Here is an 18,351-nt window from a genome sequence, read left to right as displayed (position 1 = left end):
CTGTTTGTTCAAAGTTCTGGGACAATGAAATGTTGTATCAAATCCCTACACAATAACATTTAATTGTAATGAGTTGAGACTTGTGTAAAAATATATATATATAATCTAATTTGGAAAGGGAATGGAGAACAAGACATGGATGTAAATATATTTATATAGATACAAATATTTGTCAACAAAAGAGAAGCCAATAACAGTAAATGCTACTAAACAATAACCACATGAAACAACACACCCCATATTAATTATCTGTATTGATACACCATCCAAAATGTAATTAATATCTCTGCATGTGTGGTTCCCACGGTGAAGCATGGAGGAAGAGGTGTGATGGTGTGGGGTGCTTTGCTGGTGACACTGACAGGGATTTATTTAGAATTCAAGGCACACTTAACCAGCTTGGCTACCACAGAATTCTGAAGCGATACGCCATCCCATCTGGTTTACGCTTATGAGACTATAATTAGTTTTTCAACAGGATAATGACCCAACACACCTCCAGAATGTGTAAGGGCTATTTGACCAAGAAGGAGAGCGGAGTGCTGCATCAGATGACCTGGCCTCCACAATCACCCGACCTCAACCCAATTGAGATGGTTTGGAATGAGTTGGACTGCAGAGTGGAGGAAAAGCCGCCAACAAGTGCTCAGCATATGTGGGAACTCATTCAAGGCTGTTGGAAAATCATTCCAGGTGAAGCTGGTTGCGAGAATGCCAAGAGTGTTCAAAGCTGTCATCAAGGCAAAGGGTAGGGTGGCTACTGTGAAGGATCTAAAATATAAAATAGATTTTGATTTGTTTAACGCTTTTTTTGGTTACTACATTATTCTATATGTGTTATTTCATCATTTTAATGTCTGTAGAAAATTGTAACAATTAAGAAAAACCTTTGAATGAGTAGGTGTGTCCAAACGTCTGATTAGTACTGTTGGTGAAGTCTAGCCTGGTCCCAAATATGTTTGTGCTGTTTTGCCAACTCCTAAGGCCATGAGTAGGCAAGACAGCACAAAGGGATCTGAAACAGGGCTATGTGATGATTAATAAGCCTGATCAGAATCAGAGGTGCTACGGAAGTCTATACACTCTAAGAAAAAAAGGTGCTGTCAAGAACCTTAAAGTCCCCATAGGAGAACCCTTTGAAGAACCATTTTTGGTTGCAGGTAGAACCATTTTTTGTTTCTATGTAGAAATCGTTCTACAGAGGTTTCTAACCCAAAAGGGTTCTACCTGGAACCAAAAAGGGTTCTACCTGGTGCTTCTGACATCATTCACAGTCCTGAGAATGGGGCTGGAGAGGGTCATCTGGTTTGGATCAGGATAATAAGTCCTTTACAGCTGAACTCTGGAGAACCTGGCCTCATTCCTTTTAATTACCGGTTAATCATACAGTCTGGCTGCCCTGATGGGACACATCTTTCACAAGCTGTAAATCAAAGCTGACTGTTTTCCAATATACAGTGCATTAGGAATGTATTCAGACCCCTTGCTTTCTTACAGCCTTATTCTAAAAGAAAGTCTAATAGATGTTCGGATAAAATGAGCTGGATTACATTTTAAAATGTCTGCAAATGTATTTTTAAAAATAAAAACAGAAATACCTTATCTATTGAAGTATTCAGACCCTTTGCTATGAGTCTCAAAATTGAGCTCAGGTGCATCCTGTTTCCATTGATCATCCTTGAGATGTTTCAACTACTTGATTGGAGTCCACCTGTGGTAAACTCAAATAATTGGACATGATTTGGAAAGGCACACAGCTGTCTATATAAGGTCCTACAGTTGACAGTGAATGTCAGAGCAAAAACCAAGTCATGAGGTCAAAGGAATTATCAGTAGACCTCCGAAACAGGATTGTGTCAAGGTACAGATCTGAAGAAGGAAGAAGAAGTGTCTGCAGCATTGAAGGTCCCCAAGAACACAGTGGCCTTCATCATCAAGTTTGGAACCACCAAGACTCTTCCTAGAGCTGGCCGCCCAGCCAAACTGAGCAATCGGGGGAGAAGAGTCTTGGTCAGGGAGGTGGCCAAGAACCCGATGGTCACTCTGGCAGAGCTCCAGAGTTCCTCTGTGGAGTTGGGAGAATCTTCCAGAAGGACAAACATCTCTGCAGCACTCCACCAATCAGGATTTTATGACACTCTAGACCCAAACTGTTATAGACCTATATCCATCCTGCCCTGCCTTTCTAAAGTCTTTGAAAGCCAAGTTAATAAACAGATCACTGACCATTTCGAATCCCACCATATCTTCTCCGCTGTGCAATCTGGTTTCCGAGCCGGTCACGGGTGTACCTCAGCCACGCTCAAGGTACTAAACGATATCATAACCGCCATCGATAAAAGACAGAACTGTGCAGCCGTCTTCATCGACCTGGCCAAGGCTTTCGACTGTCAATCATCGTATTCTTATTGGCAGAGTCAATAGCCTTGGTTTCTCAAATGACTGCCTCGCCTGGTTCACCAACTACATCGCAGACAAAGTTCAGTGTGTCAAATCGGAGGCCCTGTTGTCCAGGACCTCTGGCCGTCTCTATGGGGGTACCACAGGGTTCAATTCTTGGGCCGACTCTCTTCTCTGTATATATCAACGATGTCGCTCTTGCTGCGGGTGATTCCCTGATCCACCTCTATGGAGACGACACCATTCTGTATACATCTGGTCCTTCTTTGGACACTGTGTTAACAAACCTCCAAACGAGCTTCAATGCCATACAACACTCCTTCCGTGGCCTCCAACGTCTCTTAAACACTAGTAAAACAAAATGCATGCTTTTCAACCATTCGCTGCCCGCACCCGCCCGCCCGACTAGCAACACTACTCTGGATGGTTCTGACCTAGAATACGTGGACAACTACAAATAAGTGTCTGGCTAGATTGTAAACTCTCCTTCCAGACTCATATCAAACATCTCCAATCCAAAATCAAATCTAGAATCAGCTTTCTATTTCGCAACAAAGCCTCCTTCACTCATGCTGACAAACTTACCCTAGTAAAACTGACTATCCTACCGATCCTCGACTTCGGCGATGTTATCTACAAAATAGCTTCCAATACTGTACTCAGCAAATTGGATGTAGTCTATCACAGTGCCATCCGTTTTGTTACCAAAGCGCCTTATACCACCCACCACTGCGACCTGTATGCTCTAGTCCGCTGGCCCTTCCTACATATTCGTCGCCAGACCCACTGGCTCCAGGTCATCTATAAGTTTACAATTGACTCATTCATCCCCCTCCTCTCCCCTGTAAAATAACGGATAAAAAAATATTTTTAAAAGTCTATGCTAGGTAAAGCTCCGCCTTATCTTAGCTCACTGGTCACGATAACAACACCCGCCCGTAGCATGCGCTCCAGCACGTATATCTCACTGGTCATCCCCAAAGCCAACACCTCCTTTGGCCGCCTTTCCTTCCAGTTCTCTGCTGTCAGTGACTGGAACAAATTGCAAAAATCTCTGAAGCTGGAGACTTACATTTCCCTCACTAACTTTAAACATCAGCTCTCTGAGCGGCTAACCGATCGCTGCAGCTGTACATAGTCCATCTGTAAATAGCCCACCAAATCTACCTACCTCATCCCCATATTGTTTTTATTTACTTTGCTGCTCTTTTGCACACCAGTATCACTACTTACCATCATCTGCTCATCATCATCTGCTCATTTATCACTCCAGTGTTACTCTGCTAAATTGTAATTACTTTGTTACTATGGCCTATTTATTGCCTTACCTCCTCACGCCATTTGCCCACACTGTATATAGACTTTCATTTTTTCTATTGTGTTATTGACTGTATGCTTGTTTATTCCATGCGTAACTCCGTGTTGTTGTTTCTGTCGCACTGCTTTGCTTTATCTTGGCCAGGTCGCAGTTGTAAATGAGAACTTGTTCTCAAATAGCTTACCTGGTTAAATAAAGGTGAATAAATATGGTAGAGTGGCCAGACAGAAGCCACTCCTCAGTAAAAAACACATGACAGCCCACTTGAAGTTTGCCAACAGGCACCTAAAGATTCTCAGACCATGAGAAACAAGATTCTATGGTCTGATGAAACCAAGATTGAACTCTTTGGCCTGAAAGCCAACCGTTACGTCTGGAGGAAACCAGGCGCCATCCCTACGGTGATGGCAGCGTCATGCTGTGGGGCTGTTTTTCATCGGCAGGGACTGGGAGACTTGTCGAGGCAAAGATGAACGGAGCAAAGTACAGAGGGATCCTTGATGAAAACCTGCTCCAGAGTGCTCAGGACCTCAGACTGGGGCAAAGGTTCACCTTCCAACAGGACAACGACCCTAAGCACACAACAAAGACAACGCAGGTGTGGCTTTAGGACATGTCTCTGAATATTCTTTGTGGCCCAGCCAGAGCCCGGACTTGAACCCGATCGAAAATCGCTGGATAGACCTGAAAATAGCTGTGCAGCAACGCTCCCCATCCAACCTAACAGATCTTGAGAGGTTCTGCAGCTTGGCACATCTACAATATAGATGTGCCAAGCTTGTAGCGTCATACCCAAGAAGACTCTATGCTGTAATCGCTGCCAAAGGTGCTTCAACAAATTACTGAGTTAAAGGTCTGAATACTTATGTAAATGTGCTATAAAAATATAAAACATATTTGAACGAGCAAAAATGTCTAAAAATCTATTTTTCTTTTGTCATTATGGGGTATTGTGTATAGATCGATGAGGGAAACAATGTTTTTTAATCCATTTTATAAAAAGGCTGTAACGTAACAAAATGTGGAAAAAGTCAAGGGGTCTGAATACTTTCCGAAGGCACTGTATCCTAAACTGTTGACCAGGTTACCTAACTTGGTGAAATGCTATCCACTTTTCAGTTGAAAGTTATTTTTGATAATATAGCTAGAAATATGTATTATGCTTATTTCCTGTAAAATAAATATTTCCATGATTGATGATTTGATTATTGTAACACTGCTTAGGTTGACATTGGCAGCAATAGCAATGTAATAAACCTCTTGCTAGCCAATACCAATTCATAAACTCCATTCGTACTTGCATGCGTCCTGGTTTCAGGAAGTGTTGCAGCATCACAGACAATCATTTAACAAGCCTCTGGTTGTTTTCTGTTGGTCTTTAAGAGCTGATTGAAGGATGCAGCATCATAGTGAGTTGTCCCACGCCCTTCAGTCCTAGTTAAACTCCAGTCCAACTCTCCACGTCATCTGACATGACTGGGAACTGGGTCTGTCAATCACATACAAGACCACACCCCCTGGATTTTTTTACCTTTATTTTACCAGGTTGCAGTGAGATCAGAATACCAATTTTTCAAGGGAGATGTGTCCATTTCTCCCATAGGGAAGAAAGTTCAAAGCCAAGCCTTCATTTTACCTTTATTTAAATAGGCAAGTCAGTTAAGAACAAATTCTTATTTTCAATGACAGCCTAGGAACAGTGGGTTAACTGCCTGTTCAGGGGTAGAAAGAAAGATTTGTACCTTGTCAGCTCGGGGGTTTGAACTTGCAACCTTCGCTTACTATTCCACTAGGCTACCCTGCCGCCCCGACTTCATGAAGTCCAAAGGGTCATAGTCAATAATCAATCAACGTCTGCATTCAGGATTCACATGAATATGTAATTGTTTCAATCATAAGCACACGACTCAGACTCGTCTTTCCAGGCCCATACAATTTAGGTTGATTGGAAATCCCATTGTGTTACCAAATTACAGTTAAAGGGAATTTAATCCAGTCCAGATCTCCACCTCTCATATTGAGGTATGTGGAAGGAACAGACCAGGCCATATGTTAATCTAACAGCCTTTTAGCGAGTGGAGGCTGCTGAGGGAAGGACAGCTCATAATAATGGCTGGAATATAAGTCAATGGAAGGGTATCAAACATGTGGTTTCCATTGGTTAATACCATTCCATTGACTCCATTCCAGCCATTACTATGAGCTGTCCTCCGCTCAGCAGCCTCCACTGCTTTTAACTGACTAACTGACTGGATTTCTGACTGGCTGAGAGCTCCACAGTAGCCAGCATTCAAGCTGAGGCCACCTACCGTGCCGTGCCATGCAGGCCAGTGAGCTAATAATATATGTATGACACTAGGCCTGACTCAAATCCCCCACATCACCCACTGAAGCTCCTGTCCACAGCATGAACCACTTTCTTTCATCTAGCAACATGTAACTCACACAATTCATTTCCAAAAGTGATTTGAGTTCTAAAAAGGTGTTGGGAAGTAGAATAAAAGAGCCTGATTGCAAAAACCCTTTAAAAAAGCTTTGGTTACAGGTGATCACTAACCTTGTTTTCTCATCATAGAGTGCATATAAAACATACAGCTGGAGGATAGCAAGGCGAATGTTTATGGGAGACGATTTCACAGAGACATTACACTCTTTTATTGACCATTTGTGGTACGTCCATGCGCATCCCTGCCCACAATGAAATGCCAAACGTCGGCTCCACGCAGCCACTTCAGACAGACGGCCACGCCCTCTCACGAGAGTTGCGCTCCATTCGGTTTCTCATTAAAAAAATACCCATTTGAACTTTAAAGTCAACTGTTCCATATGTCAATATGGAGCACATTAAGCTCATGGATGTACATGTCATCATGTCTAAAATACCAACTAAAGCGCAAAAGCTTGCCAGATATGAAACCCACAAGAAATTACTATATATTTTATATCATATCCACAATGCTGCATAAAGTTTGTTTTCAGTTAGACTATGAAAATACATTTCAATGAAGTATGCCTAAAGAAGAAATAGTCTACAATGTATCGACAAATTATTTTCCTATAGGCTATAAAAGGTGAGCTTGGTTTCCAGGTTGATCAATTCAACACTATAAAAAGTACGCTCTATATCTTTACAGTAGTCCTATCATCCAGCATAGCAAGGTGTAGCCTATGTGCGCACAGCACAATACATTTTAAAGACTTAACGATTCTAATAATATATGCTTAATGATGTGCATCAGAAAACGCACTATAGATGGCGCAGGAGGACCCCATCTTTCAGAATGCAGTAATCCATCGCTGGAGGCAGAGAAGGTAATCTGAAGAGTTTCTGGAAAAATTGCTGGAAAAATAGTTATCTTTTGGCGCTGCAAGTCCTCTATGCAGCGGGCTCTTACCAAATCGATAGACTTTATCAACACACTGAGCAATACTGTACAAAGTATACGAACAAGCACCAGTGCCATTCTTTAAAAAGCCTTGACTGGGCCTGCGGTCATTTCAGTTTATGACACCAATATGAATGTGGACCATATTCCAGTAACCAGACAATTAAATCATGGTTTAAAAGAGGGGCGTAGAATTGACGTTGCACAATGATATGTATGATACGGACTTGTTGCACATGATAACATATCACTGTCTTAAGAACGGGCAAAATAGTGCGCAGCAGCAATAGACTGCAATAGAGGATGTGGTATCTTACCTGAACTGGCTTGTGATGTGACACAAAGTAGAAGTATCGCTAAAGTGATTTGCGAGTCCTTTATCCTCCGTTTTACTTTCCATCTTATATGTGTATCCATGGTCACCAGTGACGTCCACGACAAAAGTGGTTTAACTTTTTAAGAGCAACTGAAAAAATACTTGTGACAACTTGTGATTAGGAGAGAACTGGTAGCCAAAGGTCCCAGAGAAAGAGAGAAGGGGAAAATAGCGTTATTTTCTCAAGCAGCCATACGTTTTGGAGTGTGGATTCATCCAGCTAGTGTGACGGATGGGACACCCTCTCTCGCGCACTCGTCCTCTCCACTCCTCTTCTCGCTCCTCTGAAAAGGCTACCCTGCGCTGCTGAGCCTCCGATCAGAAGTGTTGCCCCCTCTCTCAGTCGTCACTGGAGCCCTGGGAAGTAATTTAGAGGGTAAAAAGGTCCCCTAGCAGGCTGTCAGTCAGGTTGCGGACAGGACAGGAAAGCAAATCAGAGGGCTCGATTTATAGAACAGGCCTTACAATTGGTTTTGGAATGGAGGAAAAGTTTAGTGAAACGCCCACTCTTGGTGTGCTGAAGTTTTTGCCTCCCGCGGGGCAATCCTTTCTTTAACAACAAACAATCCGCTATGAAAGGGGGCGTTAAAGCGGGAGAGACAAAAACGTGTTGGACAAGAACAGACAGATAGTTCAACAAGACTTCTAAAGATAAATGTTGTTTTCAAATCCGATACATTACTTTCCAATACACCAAATGAAAAGCTATTCTAATCATTTGAATAATAAATTAGAGAATTTGAGCTGTGGACACACTGAAATAGAAACTGTGTCGGTCCACCAATTGGTTGAGAAGAATAACTTGGTATAAAATAAAAAATATTTTGATTTCACCTAATTTGATCATTCTGTCATGAAGAGCACATATTCAACTTCATAGGTTCAATAATTTAGTAAGTGTCTACACAACATGCCAAATAAAGTAACAGGTTTGATGATTTCATCTTAAATCAACCATTAATCCCATTGTGAGAGCAGGAAAGGAAGCTTGCTGTGTGCAAAAGGGAGGGGTAATTTAACTGAAAATAGCTCAAGCCTGTCACAATGGATATCAGGGTTGGCGTGTTATGCTCGACCCCCTTAGTTTTCCATCACAAAACACCAGAAAATGTCCAAAAAAGAGTAGAATCAGCTCACCTGCTTTCACACTATCATTTGACTATTAGATGGTAAAATGAGGGACAGCAGACATAAATCCATTTCAATTTGAGTCATTTAGCAGACACTCTTGTCCAGAGGGACATACAGTTAGGACATTCATCTTAAGACAACTAGGTGGGACAACCACATATCACAGGCATAGTAAGTACACGTTTCCTCAATAAAGTAACTATCAGCAAAATCCGAGCTAGAAGGGGAGGGGGGGGTCAAGTGCTGGTACAGGAAGTACTTAAGATACTCTTTGAAGAGGTAGGGTTTCGGAAGATGGGCAGGGACTACACTGTCCTAGCTTCAGGTGGAAGCTGGTTCCACCATTGGGGTGCCAGGACATAGAAGAGCTTTAGCTGTGTTCTTCGTAGGGGTGGGAGGGCCAAGAAACCAGAGGTGGCAGAACAGAGTGCATAGCCTGAAGGTTAGGAGGGGTAGTTCCTCTTGCTGCACCAAAGGCAAGCACCATGGTCTTATAGTGGATGTGAGCTTCGACTGGAAGCCAGTGGGGCGTGCGGAGGAGCGGGGTAACATGGGAGAACTTGGGACGGTTGAAAACCAGGTTTGCTGAAGCATTCTGAATAAGTTGCAGGGGTATGATGGCACAAGCAGGGAGCCCAGCCAACAGTGAGTTGCAGTAGTCCAGACGGGAGATGGCAAGTGCCTGGATTAGGACCTGCGCCGCTTCCTGTGTGAGTAGGGTCGTACTCTACGTATGTTGTAGAGCATGAACCTGCAGGAGCGGGTCACTGCTTTGATGACAGGGTGTTGTCCAGGGTTACGCCAAGGTTCTTTTCACTCTGGAAGGGCGACACTGTGGATTTGTCAACCTTGATGGAGAGGTATTTGAGAGGGCAGGCTTTCCCCAGGAGGAAGAGCAGCTCCTTTTTGTCAAGTTGAGATTGAGGTGGTGGGCCGGGATCCAAGCTAAGATATGTGCCAGTCATGCAGAGATGCGTGTCAACCCCTGGGTGTCAAAAGGGGGAAGGAGAAAAGTACTTGAATGTCTTCTGCATAGCAATGATAGGAGAGACCATGTGAGAATATGATGGAGCCGAGTGACTTGGTGTATAGAGAGAAGAGGGGAGGGTCTAGAACCGAGCTCTGGGGGACACCAGTACGTGGTGTAGATACAGATCCTCTCCACATCACCTGGTAGGAGCGGTCTGTCAGGTAGGATGCAATCCAAGATTGTGCAGAGCCAGAGACACGCAGCCCTGAGAGGGTGGAGAGGAGGATCTGATGGTTCACGGTGTTGAAGGCAGTGGATAGACATAGGAAGATGAGAACAGAGGGGATAATTAAATAATTAGATGCCAGGAGAACGATAGGGCTCTTTGCAGTTCTGTCAAGTTCTTCCACACTGATATCGACAAACTATTTATGTATGGACCTCGCTTTGTGCATGGGGGCATTGTCATGCTGAAACAGGAAAAGCCCCAAATTGTTGCCACAAAGTTGAAAGAACAGTCAGGGCTCTTTGCAGTTCTGTCAAGTTCTTCCACACTGATATCGACAAACTATTTATGTATGGACCTCGCTTTGTGCATGGGGGCATTGTCATGCTGAAACAGGAAAAGCCCCAAATTGTTGCCACAAAGTTGAAAGAACAGAATCGTATAGAATGTCATTGTATGCTGTAGCATTAAGAATGACCTTCACTGGATCTAAGGGGCCCAGCTCAAATGATTAAATACAGACCCAGGCCATTATTCCTTCTCCAACAAACTTTACAGTTGACACTATGCATTGGGGCAGGTATCGTTCTCCTGGCATGCGTCAAACCAGATTCTTCTGTCAGACTGCCAGATGGTGAAGCGTGATAACTCACTCTAGAAAACGCGTTTCCACAGCTCCAGAGTCCAATGGCACCACTCCAGCCGACACTTGGCATTACGCATGGTGCTCTTAGGCTTGTGTGTGGCTAGTCGGCCACGGAAACCCATTTCATGAAGCTCTCGACGAATAGTTATTGTGCTGACATGGCTTCCAGAGGCAGTTTAGAACTCGGTAGTGAGTGTTGCAACTGAGTACAGATGATTTTAACGGGCTACGTGCTTCAGCCGTTGGCGGTCCAGTTCTGTGAGCTTGTGTGGCCTACCACTTCACGGCTGAGCTGTTGTTGCTCCTAGACATTTCCACTTCACATTAACAGTACTGACAGTTGACCGGGGCAGCTCTAGCTGGGTAGAAATTTGACTAACTGATTTGTTGTAAAGGTTGCATTCTATGACCGTGCCACGTTGAAAGTCACTGAGCTCTTCAGTAAGGCCAATCTACTGCCAATGTTTGTCTATGGAGATTGCATGGTGGTGTGCTCCATTTTATACACCTGTCAGCAACTGGTGTGGCTGAAATAGCCAAATGCACTAATTTGAAGGTGTGTCCACATACTTTTGTATATACAGTGCATTCGAAAAGTATACAGACCCCTTGACTTTTTCCACATTTTGTTAGGTTACAGCCTTATTCTAAAACAGACAACATATTGTTTCCCCTCATCAATCTACACACAATATTGCATAATACCAGTTCCAAGATGTTGGTGGCTCTAAACTTCTTCCTTTTAAGTTGGAGGCCACTGAGTTCTTGGGGACCTTCAATGCTGCCGAAATGTTTTGGTACCTTTCCCCTGATCTGTGCCTTGACACAATCCTGTCTCAGAGCTTTAAGGACAATTCCTTCGATCTCATGGCTTGGTTTTTGCTCTGATATGCACTGTTGATTGTAGGACCTTATATAGAAATCTATCAAACATATTGGTAAAATCAGATGTGGTCAGAGAGAGAAAAGAGGCCTTCATAAAAGGATGCTCCTCTCAGTAGAGCTTGTACATCTTGTAGCACCATAAATGCTCTAACTTTGTCTGCCCTCAGACTTCTAGGACCTATGAGATAAAGTCATGTATAAATTGCACGACAAAATGAGTTATTTATATGCTTCAGTGATCTTGTAATAAGATTTATTTTGGAAAACATCCCGCGCCATAAATTCACTATTAGACGTCAAGATATCACCTCGCCAGTTGCGAGACACTTTATAGAACAAAATCAATGTCGGGATCGAAAAAGTTCATCCCACACAGTAGAGGAGGTGACTATGACAACAAATTACTCCAAAGAGAAGCCATGTGGATATATAAATTAAATTCTGTATCTCCACGTGGTTTGAAAGAAGAATTTGATTTCACCTCCTTCCTAAAAGCCACATTTAGATTGTTATACAAGAACACCTTGATAAGCTCATTTCCTGACAATGGCTCACCGCTCTTCATACTTGGTGACTTCAACCTCCCAACATCTGCCTTCAATTCAACTCTCTATTTCCCCTCCTTGTCTCTTTTGACCTCACCATTTCAAAATCCCCAACTCAAAAGGCAGGCAATACGCTTGACCTCATCTTTACCAGAGGCTGCTAGCCTACTAACCTCACTGCACCCCCCTTCCAGGTCTCTGATCACTACTTTGTTTCCTTTTCTGTCGCCCTTTCCTGCATCCCTAACCATTCAGCCCCCCAGACGCTCATGCTCCAGCGCAATCTCTCTCTCCCACTTCTCTCTCCTCTTCTATCCTATCATCTCTCCCTTCTGCAGAACCTTCTCACTCCTGTCTGCTGATTCTGCCTCTTCGACCCTACTCTCCTCCTTTTCTGCATCTTATGACTCGCACTGTCTCCTTTGCTCCCGGCCGGCTCAGCCCTCTCAGGGCTGCAGGCAGCTGAGCGAAAATGGAGGAAAACTAAACTTCAGGAGGACCTATCATCCTTTCACTCCCTCTTCTCTACCTTCTCCTCCTTTGTATCCGCTAAGCCACTTTCTACCACTCTAAATTTCAAGCTTCTGCGTCTAACCCTAGGAAACTCTTTTCCACCTTCTCCTCCCTCCTTCATCCTCCACCCACTCCCCCTTCCTTCTCCCTCTCTGCAGACAACTATTGAGTCCACTTACAGTCTCCCCTCTCTCTCCAGATGACATCTTGCGTCTAGTGAGGTCTGGCTGCCCAACAACCTGACCGCTCGAACCCATCCCCATCCTCCCTTCTCCACTTCTCATCTTGCGTATAGTGAGGTCTGGCTGCCCGACAACCTGACCGCTCAAACCCATCCCCATCCTCCCTTCTCCAGACCATCTCTGGAGATCTTCTCCCATTCCTCACTTCCCTCATAAACTCATCCCTAACCACTGGCTGCATCCCCTCTGACTTCAAAATGATCCAAATTGCTCCCCTCCTCAAGAAACCAACACTTGCTGTTAAGAATTCAATTAAAATTGTAACTACACATTGAAGAAAGCCGAAACTGGCAACTTCCTTAAAAAGTACCCCCAAAACACCAGTCTCAACGTCAAAAGTGGAGAGGTGACTCCGGGATGCTGGCCTTGTAGGCAGAATTGCAAAGGATAAGCCATATCTCAGACTGGCCAATAAAAAGAATAGATTAAGAACACAGACAATGGACAGAGGAACTCTGCCTAGAAGGCCAGCATCCCAGAGTCGCCTCTTCACTGTTTATGTTGAGACTGGTGTTTTGCGGCTACTATTTAATGAAGCTGCCAGTTGAGGACTTGTGAGGCGTCTGTTTCTCAAACTAGATACTCTAATGTACTTGTCCTCTTGCTCAGTTGTGCACCGGAGCCTCCCACTCCTCTTTCTATTCTGGTTAGTGCCAGTTTGTGCTGTTCTGTGATGGAGTAGTACACAGCGTTGTACGAGATCTTCAATTTCTCACATGGAATAGCCTTCATTTCTCAGAACAAGAATAGACTGACAAATTTTAGAAGAAAGGTCTTTGTTTCTGGCCATTTTGGGCCTGTAATCGGACCCACAAATGCTGATGCTCCAGATACACTAGTCTAAAGAAGGACAGTTTTTTTGCTTCTTTAATCAGGACAACAGTTTTCAGCTGTGCTAACATAATTGCAAAAGTGTTTTCTAATGATCAATTAAGCCTTTTAAAATGATTAACTTGGATTAATTAACACAACATGCCATTGGAACACAGGATTGATGGTTGCTACACCTACATAGATATTCCATTAAAAACCCGCTGTTCCAGCTACAATAGTCATTTACAACATTAACAATGTCTACACTGTATTTCTGATCAATTTGATGTTATTTAATGAACAAAGAATTTGCTTTTCTTTCTAAAACGGTAGTGTATGTAAATGTTATATTTCCGTTTTTTATTTGTAATACATTTGCAAAAATGTCTAAAGAGCCATTTTTGCTCCGTCATTATGGGCATTGTGTGTAGATTGATGAGGGAAAAAGAACAATTTAATGCATTCTAAAATAAGCCTGTGACGTAACAAAATGGGGGAAAAGTCAAGGCGTCTGAATACTTAACGAATGCACTGTATATATATGAGACATGTTAGCAATGAAGAAAAGTTATTATGACTTTAATAATAATCTTGTGAAAAGTCTTCCCTCCTTGTCCCTGACATGGACACAACATGGATAGTGCTTCATTCCTTTCAGCAGTTTTGTCAGCACACCTCTGAGTCTCTCTTACACACATTTAACATACTAGACACACACACGCGCACACACACACACACACACACACACACACACACACACACACACACACACACACACACACACACACACACACACACACACACACACACACACACACACACACACACACACACACACACACACACACACACACACACACACACACACACACACACACACAGTCTTTCACTCTCCCTCCACAGCCTCATTCTATTCTCTCTCCCTCACATTCAAACAAATAGGGGTAATGTTCCCTTTGCCTTGAGGCTTTGCTTGAGGTGCAAGTGAGTCAAAATCACATCTATCTTTTCCCTTTCTCTGTCAGACTCCCTCTCCCCCCTCTCGCCTTTACTCACTCACACTGGTGTTGCAAGATAAAACCCTAGAGTACGCTAGAGATGTGAAAGGTCTAATAGTCATGAGGAAATGTTTGCCATCAACTACAAATCCTAGCTGTGAAATTCTGGCATCCTGTTAAAACACTTGTTCATTTTTCTCAAACGCCTCCACAGTTCAGTGGAAAACGGATACACAAGAACATTCTGACCATGGCTAAGTCAGGGGACCACATTGTGTCACACAGCAGGCTCAAGAAGACACACAAAAATTGACGTAACTTCAATTCAACACAATTCATGGGTTGGGAGTGGGACAACTGTTTTTCCGCATGGACCACCTGTTGTAAGCAAAAATATGTTCAAACCTGAAGGGAGTTGGGACAAGTCTACTGTCCCTGTCCCTGACCCACTGAACCATTGCCAGCATAAAAATAACTCAACAGGTTAGAGACTAGTATTTAAGGGCCATTTCTGCCTACAGTACACAACGCTAACACCAGGATTCCTCCAATCGCTCTATTCCAAGGGTTCCACTCCTGCCCTGAAAACGTCTGTGGACTGAGTGCTGGATGATTGATCTCCAGTCCAGACACACAGCAGAGATATTGCCATGTGAAGAGGAGAGAGATGGCCACTCTTCTCATAGACCACAGCTAAACTGTCTATGATGGGCCGATCCTACTCCTGACAGAACGTGGGCTCTCACTAAAGAATGCAGTCGTCTCTGGAGTCAGATGAACAGATGGGGTTGAGAATGGGAAGGAACAGATTTTCAATGTATGAGAAACAGTTTAACTGTTTAGTGGCTGTGTGTATTTTGTGCAAAGGTATCTCTGAACATCCCGATCTCCATCCCTCTGTGGCTGGTCCCAGTCTACCTCCCCCATCCTCTCCCATGCCCATTCTCACCCCTCCCAGCACTCTGACAACCGAGTCCCTGTCCCAGCCCCATCCCTTTAGCTCTCTGGCTGGTCCCAGCTGACTACTCCTAACACTCACTCGTTCCCATCACTACAGTTTGGCTGTTCCCTCTCAACCCAGACACATCTCACTAGCAACCTGGCTGTTCCCAGGCTGGGTGTGAGAGCCAGGGTACTATGGTTCATCCATCATTCCTATGGTCCTCTGACTGCCAATCAGACGGTGAGTTAGAGCTTGTCACTGAAGCGCTTTCCCCAGGCGCTCTTCTACAATTAGTATAGTATGGGTTAGTTGTAGCTGGGCCCAGTGGATAATCTGCTGCTGACTGGTCCAATGGTTGTACGTTCTGTTCATATTACAGGTAAGGGGAGTCTACAAAGAATACTTTATCTCAACTTATTCAGGGGATAATGGGCATATCACATTTGAACTTGGCAATATAATGCTAAAATATAAAATATCAAATTTTCTCTAAAGAGAGGTGGGAACAGAGTGAATTTTTAAGCTACTAATTTTTCACCTTTAGCTATCAGATGACCTCATACTAAAACAGTAGACATGTTCTGTACTGTACATATTACCTTCTGTCACCTCTAAAACACCCTATCTTCTACAACAAAACATTCCTAACCAGTCCTGTGATGGGGCTGAATTACAGAACTCAACTGAATGTCAAAAGGTCAGAATGGTGGAATTCAAACACAGCTGCACAGCATGCACACACACACACACACACACACATACGAACACATAGACACTCACACACACAGAGCCAGCAGAATCCAGATGGATGCTTGGCTCCTGACAGTGGATGTGCCTGGGTTGGATCCAGAGTGAGACTTAATTCTTATGAAAGGTCGGATGTTTTGTACATCTCCTTTAAAAAAAGACATGATCCTCTTGGTATTGAGACATGATCATATAGGTATTGAGACATGATCCTATAGGTATTGAGACATGATCCTATAGGTATTGAGACATGATCCTATAGGTATTGAGACATGATCCTATAGGTATTGAGACATGATTTTATTGGTATTGAGACACGATCCTATAGGTATTGAGACATGATCCTATAGGTATTGAGACATGATTTTATTGGTATTGAGACATGATCCTATAGGTATTGAGACATGATCCTATAGGTATTGAGACATGATCCTATAGGTATTGAGACATGATCCTATAGGTATTGAGACATGATTTTATTGGTATTGAGACACGATCCTATAGGTATTGAGACATGATCCTATAGGTATTGAGACATGATTTTATTGGTATTGAGACATGATCCTATAGGTATTGAGACATGATCCTATAGGTATTGAGACATGATCCTATAGGTATTGAGACATGATTTTATTGGTATTGAGACACGATCCTATAGGTATTGAGACATGATCCTATAGGTATTGAGACATGATTTTATTGGTATTGAGACATGATCCTATAGGTATTGAGACATGATCCTATAGGTATTGAGACATGATCCTATAGGTATTGAGACATGATCCTATAGGTATTGAGACATGATCCTATAGGTATTGAGACATGATCCTATTGGTATTGAGACATCATCCCATTGGTATTGAGACATGATCCTATTGGTATTGAGACATCATCCCATTGGTATTGAGACATGATCCTATTGGTATTGAGACATGATTCTATTGGTATTGAGACATGATCCAATAGGTTTTGAGACATGATTCTATTGTTATTGAGACATGATCCTATAGGTATTGAGACATCATCCCATTGGTATTGAGACATGATCCTATTGGTATTGAGACATGATTCTATTGGTATTGAGACATGATCCTATAGGTATTGAGACATGATGGAATTGAGACTGATTGGTATTGAGACATGATCCTATTGGAATTGAGACATGATCCTATTGGTATTGAGACATGATCCTATTGGTATTGAGACATGATCCTATAGGAATTGAGACATGATTCTATTGGTATTGAGACATGATCCTATTGGTATTGAGAAATGACTATTCTTCTTTCTCTCTCTCTCTCTCTCTCTCTCTCTCTCTCTCTCTCTCTCTCTCTCTCTCTCTCTCTCTGAAATTTAAAAAATGATTCCAATCCCAGATTTCAATCGTCAAGTCACATTAGCTAATCATTTTAGCCTGTCATGTGAAGGACAAACATACGCTGTTTCGAGATCCTCTGCTGGTTTCATTCTGGTCTATTCTGAGTCCTATTCTGGTTTTACGTATCTTAGCTAAATTATAGATTTAAACTGTAATGGCATTATTTAGGAAAATAATAAGAAAACCCTTCAGCAAGCAAGGCAGCCATTACCTTTATAGACAGAAAGTACGGGCAGACACATCCTGGTGTTAATGGGACATTGTTAAAGCTTGTTCAGCTGCATGGCATTACTCCATGACTCCATGGCATTACACCATCTTTTCCACAGTTGTGTGTGCCACTATTTTCCTGTGTCTTATGGCTGAAGCAGCAATTTGAGAGAGCCTGCTAGAAGGGGGTGGCAGGTAGCTTAGTGGTTAGAGCATTGGGCCAGTAACTGAAAGATTGCTGGATCAAATCCCTGAGCTGACAAAGTAAAAATATGTTTTTCTGCTCCTGAACAAGGCAGTAAACCCACTGTTCCCTGGTAGGCTGTCATTGTAAATACGAATTTGTTCTTAACTGACTTGCCTACTTAAATAATAAGACTGGAAATCATGGAAAGAATATACATTTCAAAGGAAGACAAAACATGTGTGTCTCAAATGGCTCCCTATGTAGTGCACTACTTTTCATCAGGGCCCAAAGGGAAATATGGGAACTAGGGTGCCATTTGGAATGCAGAAACTTGTCTGTCATCAGGGAAAGAACACTATGTCTGGTGACTCATCCTCCCCACCTGTCTCCTCACATTCTCCTACTCACAGTTGCAGGTTACTGTCTTATACTTTTAG

The 18,351-nt window shown here is 43.0% G+C and overlaps 1 protein-coding gene across 5 annotated transcripts in view; it reads right to left on the bottom strand.

Moving 5' to 3' along the window:
* LOC124049150 (collagen alpha-1(XI) chain-like) overlaps positions 1 to 7,836 on the bottom strand; it is a 143,432-nt gene extending 135,596 nt beyond the window's left edge. For 4 of the 5 annotated variants that reach the window (XM_046370518.1, XM_046370520.1, XM_046370521.1 and 1 more), the window contains exon 1: positions 7,422 to 7,836. In XM_046370518.1, coding sequence (XP_046226474.1) covers positions 7,422 to 7,521 — 100 coding nt within the window. In that variant the 5' untranslated portion in view covers positions 7,522 to 7,836. The remainder of the gene's footprint in view (positions 1 to 7,421) is intronic. The other variant, XM_046370519.1, reaches the window with a different exon arrangement.
* Between the last annotated feature and the right edge of the window lie 10,515 nt (positions 7,837 to 18,351).

The sequence above is a fragment of the Oncorhynchus gorbuscha genome, linkage group LG11, assembly GCF_021184085.1.
Source record: "Oncorhynchus gorbuscha isolate QuinsamMale2020 ecotype Even-year linkage group LG11, OgorEven_v1.0, whole genome shotgun sequence".
In the NCBI taxonomy this organism is placed as follows: Eukaryota; Metazoa; Chordata; class Actinopteri; order Salmoniformes; family Salmonidae; genus Oncorhynchus; species Oncorhynchus gorbuscha.
Note: the sequence above shows the minus strand (reverse complement) of the source record. Positions and strands in the feature narration are given on the sequence as shown.